The sequence below is a fragment of the Phalaenopsis equestris genome, unplaced genomic scaffold (assembly GCF_001263595.1).
Source record: "Phalaenopsis equestris unplaced genomic scaffold, ASM126359v1 Scaffold000125, whole genome shotgun sequence".
Classification (NCBI taxonomy): domain Eukaryota; kingdom Viridiplantae; phylum Streptophyta; class Magnoliopsida; order Asparagales; family Orchidaceae; genus Phalaenopsis; species Phalaenopsis equestris.
This window is the reverse complement of record NW_018164567.1, coordinates 750,761-764,500: the sequence shown is the minus strand read 5'-3', so window position 1 is coordinate 764,500 and position 13,740 is coordinate 750,761. Positions and strand designations below refer to the sequence as shown.

At 38.9% G+C, this 13,740-nt stretch overlaps 2 protein-coding genes and 1 pseudogene across 3 annotated transcripts in view; all 3 read left to right on the top strand.

Annotated features, from left to right (window-relative positions):
• LOC110021252 overlaps nucleotides 1–11,595 on the top strand; it is a 36,309-nt gene extending 24,714 nt beyond the window's left edge. The window contains exons 8-12 of one of the 2 annotated variants that reach the window (XR_002293630.1): nucleotides 1,268–1,355; nucleotides 1,441–1,476; nucleotides 1,598–1,685; nucleotides 1,860–2,004; nucleotides 11,326–11,595. Coding sequence is in view for 1 of the 2 variants with exons in the window: in XM_020719672.1 (XP_020575331.1) it covers nucleotides 1,268–1,355; nucleotides 1,441–1,476; nucleotides 1,598–1,681 (208 nt within the window). In the remaining variant the exon portion in view is untranslated. Of the gene's footprint in view, nucleotides 1–1,267; nucleotides 1,356–1,440; nucleotides 1,477–1,597; nucleotides 1,686–1,859; nucleotides 2,259–11,325 lie in introns of those variants that run through there. The other variant, XM_020719672.1, reaches the window with a different exon arrangement.
• Nucleotides 69–375, top strand: LOC110021253 (annotated as a pseudogene).
• A 1,331-nt stretch (nucleotides 11,596–12,926) lies between the features above and the next one.
• LOC110021259 lies at nucleotides 12,927–13,510 on the top strand. The gene is made up of 2 exons (XM_020719678.1): nucleotides 12,927–13,152; nucleotides 13,243–13,510. The coding sequence occupies exons 1-2, from the start codon at nucleotides 13,006–13,008 to the stop codon at nucleotides 13,357–13,359; spliced, it is 264 nt and encodes an 87-aa protein (XP_020575337.1). The 5' UTR covers nucleotides 12,927–13,005; the 3' UTR covers nucleotides 13,360–13,510.
• Nucleotides 13,511–13,740: the final 230 nt, after the last annotated feature.

The following is a 13,740-nucleotide window of genomic DNA, read 5'->3' as shown; positions in this document are numbered from 1 at the left end:
TATATAAAAGAGGTTAACAGAACTCGAAGCTCTTCGCCGCTCTCTCAATCTTTTCATCGCGACCGCAAATGGCCAAGCGATTGATCCCCTCTCTGAATCGCATTCTGGTGGAGAAGATATCCTTCTCCCGGAGAAAACCAGCAAGCTGAACTCTGGGAAAGTTGTGGTTGTTGGCCCTGGAACCCCTGATAAAGAGGGGAATCTTATACCTGTAGCCGTGAAGGAAGGAGATGTTCTTCTTCTGCCTGACTATGGCGGTACTGAAGTGAAACTCAGAGAGAAAGAGTTTCTCCTTTTCCGAGAAGATGATATATTGGGGACGCTTAAAGAATGATGAGAGGTACAACCATAATTGATGAATTGTGTGGGCATGAATCTATCACTGGCTTGTTATCATTTTCATTATCATTATGAAAACTTGAGAGAAATGAAATTTTCATGGCACTGACTGGAGGCTTGTATAATGACCTCTGTCCATATTTCTCTCTCTCTCTCTCTCTCTCTCTCTCTCTATATATATATATATATATATATATATATATATCAGTGTATGTGCGTTTATATTAAGAGGATAACTAGGAGTGGCCTAAGTGGCCTAAGAGAATCGACTGACTCCTTAGGAGGGAGAAAACTTGAACTGGTTTTGTCCAAGGCAAAGTAGCTAGGTCGCATTAAACTGTAGGAAAACAACAAAAGTCCAAGGCAAAGTAGCTAGGTCATCTTAGGAGCGACAAGTCGAAACACCGCCCGAATCACCCTTGGGTACAACTCTTAAAGGGAAAAAGAGACGCTAACGAATGTCTCGATACAGAACACACAAAAAAATGAACCTAAAATATCAGGAATACAATTATATAATAAGGGGACAACTTGGAGTGGCCCAAGAGGACCAATCGACTCTTTGGAGGAGAGAAAACCTGGACAGGTTTGGTCCAGGTGAGGCATCCGGGGGAGTGGTTCTCGCAGGAACACCCGTGTGTGGGAATTTGATCTTGGTTCTGCTTGCGGATGTCTCGTGTCAGTGCTGTTGGCATTATTGCGTCAATATCATTCAAATCTTTCACATCACATAAAAAGTTTCCATTATTTCAACTTTTAAAAGTTGAATACTCTTTCATGCACAAGTAAGGTGGCATGTATGTAAAAACAAAAGTTTAGTTGTTAGATATGTAAATGCATATTAATTAAGTGGTATGTATGTAAATTTTCCTAATTTTTTCTATTAATTTAATCTGGAAACATTGGGCTGATATTTTTTTCCCCTCAGATCCAAAACACCTTACCAAATCGTCTTAACTAAGACCGACATCGTTTTCCCCATAGATGTTGCTCGACGTGCGATGCAAATCCAAGAGGTAAAGATCAAGAACACATCTCCATTCTTTCTAAGTGATTTCCTAATTGTACAATATTTTAAAATTAATTTTCACCTTTTGCCAGAATTTAAAGAATAACAATTCGATTATTAACCCAGTGGTAAGTTTCTCATGCTTGTATATATACACGTGCTTCTAAAAGAAATCATGATTTTAGCCTCACGGCTAAGAGTTCTTCCTTTGTTTCTTACTTGCTGGTCATTGTTTACTAATTAATGCAGATGATGGTGAGTTCCAAGTCAGGAGCTGGAGTCCGCACTCTGAGAAGCGTGCTTGCTAAAATTGCACGTTTCGTGAAGCCGTGAAGGGGTACAAAAATAGCATGTTTCCCTTTTCTCTTTTCTATTCTCTGTAGCATCTCTCTTTCAGATGGCACATTTAGGATATTTGCTCAGCTATCCATGTCTTGATTTTTTCACACAAAATTCAAACGCACATGATAAGGTCATGCTGAATTTATTAGTGCCATGTTGAACTTATTAGGGTCATGTTGAACTTGCTGGGGTCATGAACTCACAAGTGTCACCCAAACTCACCAAAAGCTTACTCTCGCATTATCAATCCTGCTCGTCAAGCTTAGAAGCCACTCATTAAGTCAAATAAAAGCTACTCGCCATCGGTAATTCAAGTAAGCTGGCAACTTCTATCAATCAAGTTGAACGATTTCACTTATCAGATTACTGATGAGATCTCAGCAATATTTTGAGCCAAGTGTCAATATATGTTTAGCTATAATCTAACAGATCAAAAATATATATTTTTATGCATTCTTTGGATACATGCATGTATTTTGTAGTAATAAGTTTGATCATGTGCTTTTTATTTGGTTAAGTTTTCTAGTGGGGGGTTAGGTGGAAGTTTTGACTTTCATTTGTAATAAACTTGTAGTTTTACACAGTTTAATAAATTATTTTAGTTGCTCTCTCTAGATTTTCATTTTCTTATCTAAATTACTTGCTTTTACATACAAGTAAAATTTTTCAATATTTTAATGGTGCAGTAAGCGTGGATTGAAGCCAATGATTAAAGCATAGCAATGAAATAAGGAGTTAATAAGTATATGCAATAAATATTTCATGAAAAAGTAAAAGTTGGCAGAGATAGAAAAAAAATCACTTGAATAATTCAGGGAGCACTAGAGTGTATTCTTAGAACCACTCCAAGGGTTGAGATGTAAGAAAGAGCTTTAGATTCAGTTATTAGAAGGAAACCAGCAGGTGTGAAAGAAATGCAAACCAATTTGAACATACTTGTCGGCACATGACCATCGACCCTTTGTGGATTTCAATGTTTAAGCTTTTTGGAGGCCATTTAACCAAGGTCTTTTATAAATTACATATGCTTATCATTTAGTGTTTTGATTTGCTTCAAGCTGATTTTTCACAAAAATTAGGGCAAATAAATATTTAGTTGTAATAACATCAAAAAACACAAATAAATATGATAAGCACCTACAATTCGAGAGGTAGGTGATCTCTCCAAAATCCTACTATTCGATAAGTAGGAAACCTCTCCCAAAGTCTAGCTCTAAGACTGAAGATAATAATCTTCTGCATAACCCTAATCTTAAACATATTTTCCTTATTTGTACTAAACAATAACAAATAACAAAAGATTAAATTTTTCTCAGGCTAATAAAATACAAAAGTGCTCTTAAGCTAGGCTGACATAACATTGCACCTTTCAAAAAAACACAGTCTTCTAGGTTGATAAAATTAAATTACTTCTGGATTAAGCTCCCATTGACTTCTCGTTACACATTGTGAGAACTTGTAATATCCGATCATAACAACGATGTCATAGGGTAAACTTGTCATCATATAGAAAATCACCTCTTTGCTGGTTTTTTCTAAACATCTCTCTATTAGATGCTTGAAATTGTCCACTGAACGGATCTCCATATTCTTCTCCTTTGGTCCCTCCCCCTAAGGTGACATCGCATGGGTCATCGGTGTAATGGTCATCGAGGTTCTCTTGTGTAATTCTCCCATGGTGCTTTTTTTCCCGGCCTTCTCCATTTGGTTCTTGTTTTAACTGTCTGGACTAGCTCCATCGTCTTCCCCAATCTCCACATTCTTTGCAATCAGATTGCTGCACGTATGTCAGGTTTTAAACTCTTCATGAAATTTCTTTCCAATATTGATTCAAAAATCCCCCTCAAGCATACCAACAATAACTCAATTCTATCCTCATACTCCATGACAGTCCTTTCACGAGTCAATGCAAAGAATTACTCATGTAGGTTCTCTTCCTGAATTGCCCAAAAATAATATTCCAACAAGCAATCCTTAAATTCTTCCAACGAGCATATCATGTATCTCCACTGAAACCATGCTAGGGATTTTTTTCTCCAAAAATAACTCTGCTTTCATGAGCTTCTCTTTCTTTTTTAGCTCATTCACCGCAAAATATCGCTTGACCGGTACACCCACCCTTGTGTCTTTTTTATCGAAGATCTACATTTTCAACTTTCTAACTCTAGCACCTGTATCACAACTTTCTATCAACTATTTTCCCCCATGTATCGAGGGTAAAATTCTCTCATTCGATCATAGCCATGCCCCATCTCAGCTTGTCACCCCTTCTCCATGTTTTAGTTCAACCAACTCCATCAGAGATCTATAATCCAACGCCAATTGGAGCCCTGAGAGGAGTTTCTTGATGATGGATGTTTTCTCGTGTTTCTCTCGTCCGATCTCTTTCCCGTCCGATCTCTTTCCCTTTTGACTTAGCCAATTGGTCTTCGGCCTTAGTTAGGATTTGTAAATTGAACTACCGGTGATGTCTTGAATTGCATATCGATAAGTCTCCTCTTTATCTCTTCCAAGCACTCAAGTCTGTTTTCAATAAATGAAAACATTTTTTTGATAGTTGTAAACCTTTTCCCTATCCTGTATTTAAGTTGGCTCACCTTTTCATCAAATTTTTGTTCCAAATCATCTACTTTCTTAGTTGTCATTCCTCCTAGAATGAATTTCTATCACAAAGGAGGAACTATTATATGTTGAAATCCAGTCGATAGCTTCATATTACTCAAATTTTTACTAGGGCACATCACAATCCCGAATTCCTTGTTCCCGCACAATCTAGAGTTATTTCCTAGTTTGGTTTAATTAGAGTTCGGCCGCGATCACTATGGTCGGATTTCATCGTTCCTGCTTACTCAGATCGCGATTAAGGAAGCACGCCGTGATCCCTAATCTCACAAATCTTGTACGCCTAATTGAAGGAGGAGAAAGATTGAACTTTCGAGCTTTTACATGCCTTGATCCTATCATTGAATCACGCCGTATGGAGGCAGCCGTGATCCCTTCCTCTCTTTCCTAAGCTAGCTTTGATCGTGCATTTATTGCTCGCTAGATGCGACTGTATCACTAGGGCACAACAAAAAATGAGAAAGGTGTGAGTTTCAGGTCTGTGTATGCTGCGATCCCGTGTTGGCTTCCATTAGAATTGCGACTATAGTGCAAAGTTCGATCACAAAGGAGACCATGATCACTTCGTTACTTCCACTTTAGCTCGAATCACAATTTAGGTCATGTAGGCACATGGCAACCCGACGTTTCCCATTCTGCCATGATTTGTATTGTGAGCTTGCAAGTGAAGGAGACGTGATCCCGTTAGTCGCTTTGTGAAATCACGACTATTTACTTCTATATGCAACGATCCCTTCGTTGACGCACAAAGAAGGCTCGAATCGACGGAAGTCACTTTCTAGAATCATTGCTTCCCATAATCAATGCATTGATACCAATTTGATACAATCCAAGTCGATTTTTCATAGAAATTAGGGCAAATAAATATTTAATTGCAAGAACATCAAACAACATAAATACATAAGATAAGGACCTACAATTTGAGAGGTAGACAGTCTCTTCAAAATTCTACAATTCAAAAGGTAAGAAATATCTCCCAAATCCTAATCCTAAGACTAAGAATAATAACATTTTGCATAACCATATCCATAAACATAATAGCCCTATTTATACTAAATAATAATAAATAACAAAAGATTAATCTGTATTTATTACATGTGGTTGGGAGTTGAGACCTGCGTGAGCTATGCGCCACATAGATCGTAGTTAAAAGCCACGATAGTGGTTGGTCAGATATGTTGTAAGCGGTAGCTTCCGGAGTGTCAGTTGGTCACCATGGCCATAATAGGGAGATGTGATAACATTTGTAGGTCGCAAATGTCTATGTTGGGAGCTGCATGAGCTGTAAACCATGTAAGCCGTAGTTGGCCACATAGACCATGGCGAGGAGTTATAATAATGTCCGTAGGTCGCAGTAGCTGGAGTTAAGAGCTGCATGAAGCTGGGAACTACATGAGGTTTGATAATATTCGCAGACAACAGAGCCGGAGTTGGGACTTGTATGAGCTGTGCACCACATAAGCCGTAGTTGATCACGTAAGTCGTAGTGGTCATGCAACGAGAGAGATTTAGGTGTCTTGAGAAAGTCACCAGATCCTGAGTACGGTGGTTGTTAGCAGTTATTGAGGGATGTGTTGTTACACCTTTGGGGTAGTCATTGCATCACATGCGGGGCACATCGTTGTGCCATATGTGAGGCGCGTTGTTGCATCATATTCAGGATGCGTTGTTACACCGTCTTCAAAGTGTGTCGTTACATCATTCGCGAGGTGCGTTTTTACACCTTTAGGGCGATGCAATGCTTCGTAAGGTACTTCATACATTGTGACAAACACCAGGATTCTGCAGCGAACGTTGTAATCCTGCAAGTGGTTCCTTTGCAACGTGCATAAAGCGACTGACAGTGGTTGATGACGCTCTATGATTGGTCGTCGATGGTGATCGATTGTCGCAGGAGCATGTGATATTTGCTAGACCATCAATATAGAACACCAAACTTCAGTTCTTTCCAAGCTCAGGTTATAGTCTCCCCCATAACGAATGAATTTAGACCACTCTATTGGGTAGCTTTAAGAAATTCCCACACTCAGACGGTGTTTTAGAGACATGTGAGTGCCTTAACAATAGATGAATTGAGTGATTTTGGGACAGTTGGATTTGTCACGTCGAGATGCTCGATTTGACTATAAACATGCTTGATTTGGAATCCATTTGACCTTCCAATTAAACAACAAAAGCTTCAAAAAGTGGTTTAACGACTCAATTTGGATTTGATTTGACTTGGATTGGACCAATTTTGGTGTTCGTGTTGATCTCGCCGAGCCGGTTAGTTTGATTTTTATTTAATGGTTAGTTTGATTTTTATTGAATAGAGTTTCAGATGATTTTTAATTTAAGTTTGAACTTTTCTTGTTAAAAATTGCTTTGAGGTTCATGCAAATCGCCTTGAGATTCATGCAAAATGATAAATTTGTTGATAAAGTATCAGTTGCCTCCCAATTTTTGGGAGATTTCACTTGTTCGTCCGATAATTATCAAAATAACAAAAGTCAAGCATTTTTTTTTTTGAAAATCTAAAAAATTTTGTCTTGCGGTTAGTGGCAATGGGTGGCAGCTAGCAGTGGAGTGAACATATAGGAGGCAGTGGGTCGGCGGGTTCACAAGTTGGCAACTAGGTCAACGATCCACGTGAAGCAAATCGGTCTACACTTCTGCATGGGTCTGTTATGTAGATCGACGGAGGGAACACGTATGCACATGTTCCTTTACATGAGCGCGCCATACTGCTCGTGAATCCACACTGTTCACACATATCGCAGTTTCCTACTAACCCATTGCGCAAAATCAAATGGCTTGCTTAGATGTAAGCAGGTTGGTATGAATTTTGATGTTTTTTTAGAGTTGTATATCCATTTTAAGCTTATAAATACACCGAAAAGAGGAGGAAAATATGTGGTCTCTCAACTTGTTTGTGCGATCAACGGTGCCCCCTCGACCCGCTAATTGAAGTCTCCAAACTTGTGCGATCACAAAGCTCCCCCAACCTGCTAACTGAAGTCTCCCATCCCTTTTGTGCGATCAATGAAGCTCCCCCGTCATGTTAACTAGAGACTCCCAACCTGTTTGTGTATATACGATGCTCTTTTTTGCGTTGTTTTGCATTCTGGAAGGGAATTCTTGTGATGTTGTCACCCTTTGCGGGGAAAATTTTATGTCTTGTTGTGGTGCTTTCTAGATGAGATTTTCTACATGGCTGTTGTGCTTTCTATAGGAGATTTTCCACGCTATTGAGATGTCGATATCCGTAGAATTATGTCCCAACTGAAAATAAACGAAAGTACCAGAATTTTGATGAGACGATGTCAACACCATTTTAGATGAGCTGACCCTCTCCTTGTGGGCATAGAAAGCCGAGCTTATAATAATTAATCATATCCTTGACGAGCACCAAAAAGATAACTCCTTGATTAGAACATGAAGATTTTGCAGGCTTTTCGAGCGCGGATGTTGGCTTTTGAAGAGGATAACATGAAATGCGTACCTTCTGGAGATGAGGAGTGTTGTAATAGATCAATGTATTTTCTTGTGCTGACTTGTTTTGGCCATTGTACTAGTGTCTGTTGGTTGTTGTAGCTTTTCAGTCGCCTGATATGACATTTGTACACTGTGATGGTGTATTTATCTGTGCGACTTTTTTTATTTGATATAGTAAAAATTCTGACAATGTTTTTGAGGTTATTTTTGTCTTTCTTTTTGATTTGTGGTTGTCCCATCTTCTGAGCGGTTACAAATGGCTGCCCAACATTTGGGTCATTGTTGACCCACTTTCAGGGTACAGTGGCATCAAACACTTATAAGGCTTATGCTTTTCAAGATTCTTTGATTTCTCAATCATGTATATGTCTGTAATTAAAGGCAGTACATGTGCTTTGTATAAAGAAAAATGATATACCTTTTGGGACTTGCGGTCTTATGAGATTTATGAATATAAACTCTTGCAACCACTTACTTTCATGGAGTCTTTCTAGTGAGGAATATATCCACTACTTCACAGTAAGACTTCCTCATGGGTACGCCTTCTTGGGGTATAAAAGGAGACTATTTATGCCACTGAATGTTCAACCTTTCCTAGACTGTTTAGTCGAAGCGTATCCATTCAACGATTATAACATGTGGTAGAAGAAATCAATTGTAATCCACGAAGGATATAAGACACATCATAGGTTGTATAAATAGAGATACTCGACGACTATAACCTGTTATGGACAAAGTTGAAAGAAATCCACAAAGACTGTTTGACATATCTACCCTAGGCTATTAGTTGAAGCTTCTACTTGAAGACCGTAGTTTGTGATGGAAGATATTGAATTGAGTCCCTATGAGATTGTTTAAAGCCTATCATGAGTTGTCATCAAATGCCCACTTTTTTTGAGATAGGCGTAGGTCAAAGTAGACCATACTTTTTCTTGAAAATATGGCTACAACCATATTTAAGAATGATGTTTGATAATCTTGCCAGTTGCTACTTTTGAATTTTTTGTCCCCCAAATAGGTTCCACACACGCTTGTATTGTAGCCCATGTATCAAACATTGAAGAGTTCAAATTTTTGACCCAATTGAGGATAAACTCCTATATGATGAGGGGGTGTCGGGGAAGCGCTCCTTGCGATGAAGGTTAACCCCCAATCTAGAAATAGTTTTCATAGACTTGATGTTTGAATGAGATGCATGAAGACTGCCCCACTATAATTATGCACATGACGTTGACACGAACGAATTTTCGAAATTACAGTGAAGGTTTTTCCCCCACATTGAAGAATGCTTCATAATTGCAAAGGAGGTTCCTTCTCTAGTTGGATGATATTGATCATTGGGAAACAAAACAGAGGCTTGACGTTGTGAATTTGAAGACCGTTGAATGAGATTTCATCTCACGGACAATACTAAATTGATGTGTGACGAAACACCACCACAGTTGAGTAATAAATTAGCGTTTCAGTGTTGTACGGGAATCCATCACACATATAAAAGAAGATTAGGAGGAGATACCTCTACTTTTTATGTGGGAAACCTTGAAAAGGGGGGAAACTACATGGACTAGCCCAATTGAAATAATCCACTGTAATGATGGGTATAAGCTTACTCTTCTCCTGAGCTAGAGAAGATAAAATCACAAAGTTGATTTACAATAATATTTTAATAATAATAGCTATAAGGAGTTGCAAATGCCATAGTTGACTGTTATGGATGCATTAGTTAGCCGTGAATATTGTATACAATGGGTATAGCGCCAGCTTGTCGTAGAGGTCGCAGCTGAAGGCTGTGGAAATAGTTGGCCAGATACATTGTAGGCTGTAGCTTCAGGAGTGTCACTTGAACACAACAACCGTAGTATGGAGTTGCGATAGCATTCGTAGGTCACAGAGGCTGAAGTTGAGAGCTGCATGAGCTATGAGCCATGAGCCATGAAGGCTATAATTGGTCACATAAGCCGTAGTAGGCAGCTGAAGTAACGCCCGTTAGCCACAGAGACCAGAGTTAGAAGCTGCATGAGTTTTGAGCCACATATGCCGTAGTTGGTCACATAGGCTGTAACAAGTGGCAATAATGTCCGTAAGCTGCAGGGTCTGAGTTGGAAGTTCTGTGAGTCACCTTGGTTGTAGTTGAAAGCTATGGTAGTAGTTAGCTTGGTAGAACATAGGCAGTAGCTTCAGGAGCATGTTTTAGCCACAACGGCTAAAGCAGGGAACTTCGATAACGTTTTTTGGCCGCAAAGGCCTGAGTCGGGAGTTACCTGAGCTATTAGCCACATAGGTTGTAGTTGGTCACATGGGTCATAGCGGAGAGCTGTAATAACATTTGTAAGCTGCAACTCCAAAATTGCGTGCTGCATGAGTTGTAATAACGTCTATAGGCCGTAGAGGCTGGAGTTGGGAGTCGCAGAGGTCTGAATTGAGAGCTGCATAAGCTGGGATAACATCTGTAGGCCACAAAGGCTAGAGTTGCGAGCTGCATGAGTGTGTTAATGTTTGTAGAGCACATAATAGAGTTAGAAGCTGCATGAGCTGTGATAATGTCCGTATGCCACAGAGGTTTGAAGGTGGGATCTACATGAGCAGTGGACCACACTGGCCATAATTGGTAATGTAGGCTCGTAGTGGTGGGATGCAATAAGAGAGCTTCAAGAAGTCTGAAGAAAGTCACTGTATCTTAAGTACGATAGTCGGAAGCAGTTATTGTGAGGTATGTGGTTATACTGTCTTAAGGGCGCTTCGTTGCACCTTGCACTATATTCGGGAAGCGTTGTTACACCTTCAGAGTGCACCATTGCACAATAAACGAGCGTTTCGTTGCACTATATTCAAGGTATGTTATTGCACTGTCTTCAATATGATGCACTACTTTGTTTGGTGTTTCATTACTCCGAAACATATGCCAGGATTCTGTTGCGCAAGCCATGATTTTGCAAGTAATTTTGTTGCAACGAGTAGGGGTGGCCGAAGTAGTCGACGATGGATGGTGAGCGGTGGACGTCGGTGGTTAGTTGCTATTGGAGCAGATGATGCTCGCTGGACACTGGACCAACTTCTCATTGCGATCTCACTCCAAGCTCATGTCTTAGTCACTGTTCCTTCATCCCCTTGCCCCCCTTGTCATCGTGAAGGGAATAGGACTTTATTTTGTAAAGTCTTGGAGCGACCTCCTTGCAAATATAGATGGAATCCATATCTCTCCATCAGGCGACTCAGAGAGATTTGTTCATTCAGATGGTGTGTCATGGACATGTGAGTGCCTTAATGATGTCGAAATTGAGTAATATGGGCTCGTTGGATTTGTCTTGTCGAGATGCTCGTTTTATATTTAAGTTTGTTAGATTTGGAATGAAATTGACCTTCCGATTATGCTTTAAAAGCTTCCGAAGGTGGTTCATTCGCTCGATATAGGTTTAATTTGACTTGGATTAGATGATTTTCATAATTATTGTGTTTTTCTCATCGAACCGATTAGTTTGACTATAAATTTATATATTTTTAAAAATGTTCTAAATTTATGCATAATAAATTTGTTGCAGACGCATCAACCATGATCTCGTGGATGTCACTTTCTTTTTCTCTGACTATCGACTACTTCGCCCACCATGAATCAAATCGTTTTACATCGATTTGCTTGACATCGCCACCACCCCACTGAGGTCACTAAAGCTAGTTAAACCTTATCTTGTAGAAAGTGATTGTAAACTTCTAGAGTTTTGATTGGGTAAAGGTCATAACCGCATACCTAATTAGTTGACTTATTTTACTTATATTATTGGCCGGTACGCGTCCACAAGTTATTTTTTGAGCCCAGCTTTTCGAGGAATTAATCGCATTAAAACACATTTTTCGTAAGCAACGCTTTCTCATTTTCACATCTATAAATTCAACGCATTTGCTCTGAATACGGTAATGAGTTGGTGGGCTAACGTTATTTTAAATTTAATCACTTAGATGATAATGAAAATATATCGAGTCATAAAGATTATCTCATATTGTACATAATTAAAAAAATATAAGATTAATTTTATTGATTTGTTGAGAATTGCGCGCGCTATAATGCTCTTTTTGAACGTTACAAAGCTTGAGTTTGCTTACCTTCGACTCGTTTACACACCTAATCCTATAATCATAGGGTGTATTACTCGACTCAATGGATGATAATATCGATATTGAAAACCGAATGTGTGAGTTATTAATACAAAGGAATTGAGCCAAATATTAAAAGAGAAATTATATCTTACATATTTATATGTCTAACACCTAAATTTTCATATTTATGTAATACTCAATTCTTTAATATCACACCAGAAATATTATTAGCATTAAATACATATGTTCTTGCATCGCACATTAACCCGTAGTCGCAATTCTATTAAAAACATGACCTGTGGTTTCATTCGTGTTACATTGAGCGCATTATTTAAATGCGTGGCATAGAAATGATTCGGAACTCAATCGAAAAACTCTACGCAACCTAAGGGGCTGTTTGGTTACTTTGGTAGCCGGTTTTAGGCAGGATTTATGCATGATTTAAAGCTAAATCTTGCCAAATGGTAAAAAATCTCTGTTAATCCTACAGGTTCCTAAATCTTGTTTTCCCTTTATTTTGCCTTAAATCCGGGATTTATCAAATCCCGTAAGTGGCATGATTTCTAGGATTTGGAGAAGCTAAAGCTTGTGGGATTTATTAAATCTCATCAAATCCTATTGAAGTCACCAAACAATTTATCCGAATTTATTAGGATTTACTTATTAACATGCCAAATAATTTTTAGGATTTCATAAATTCAGGTTTACAAAATTTATTAAAACCTATTCAAACTAGCCCTTAAGCGTTATAAATGATGTAAATATTAAAATAAAATTTAGGTGTTAGATATGTAATTAAATAAGAATTGTGTGGTGTTAATGTAAATCTTTTAATATTAAATCAAATAAGCTCCTCTATGAAAAAATTATTAGGACTTATCGACCCAGTCCTACAATGTACGCGTTCTCAACTACTCTTAACATAGTGGCAAGCACGGGAATGGTTTGATCCGGTTATTCTACGCGGTTAGGTCTAACCAACTCCAGCCCTTAAGATGCCAGTGGGTCCCACTGGAAACCTTCGTCCTATGACCGTCGGGAATCGATTGTATTTTTAATCCCTCCTTCCATCATCCGGTGGCGATGTCTATCCTCCCTTTTCTGACCGCTCGTTTGGAATTAGGAGAATGTGTCCCCTGAGGGTGATACTGATCTTCCTCTCGGCGACGCTCGCCGGCTTCTTCGTGCTGAAGGGGCTCAGATCGCATGCGGATGAGGAGCCGGCCGAGGTCGCCGGCGGCGAAGAGCCCCTTTCGCTTTCCCGTTCCGGCAAGGTAGGTTAATGGAGACGGGGGAAATCGCTTTTGCTTCGATTTCATCCGTTTTGTTTTGCTGATCGACTTTCTCCCCTTTTTATGATGCAGGTTCGATCTGCGATGAGTTTAGGGTTTTGGACTTGCGTCGATATGGCGAGCGGGCGATATCTGTGGAGGAATCTGGTGTCTTCGGCGGCGACGGTGGATTCAGGAAAGAAGATCTGATTGTTGTTTTTGTTGCTGTTTATTCGGCTTTGAATTTTAATAAATGTTTTCTTGCTCTGTTGATTTGAAGTTTCAACTGTGATTAGTTGAGTTTGATGTGGATTTGGGAAAATTGGGACGTGATTTGCGCTCTTTGATATTTTTTTTATTTGAGTGGCTGTTGCTAATTATTAGGGCTGGCTATTTTTTCCGAACTAAAACTTATCCGTATGATTGCTTGGCTTAAAATTTGATTAGAAAGTAATAATTTTTCTTAGGGATATTAACATACATTCCAAATAATCATTATATATTTACATAATATCACGATTACTCTTGGAAGTAAAATGCATCTACTCATATATATGAAGTATTATAATTGTAAATATCAAAATTTAGATG

Coding starts and splice junctions, on each gene's coding strand:
- LOC110021259 (XM_020719678.1), top strand. CDS start 13,006: ATGTGTCCCCTGAGGGTGATACTGATCTTCCTCTCGGCGACGCTCGCC. Junction 13,153..13,242: donor CGCTTTCCCGTTCCGGCAAG/GTAGGTTAATGG, acceptor TTTATGATGCAG/GTTCGATCTGCGATGAGTTT.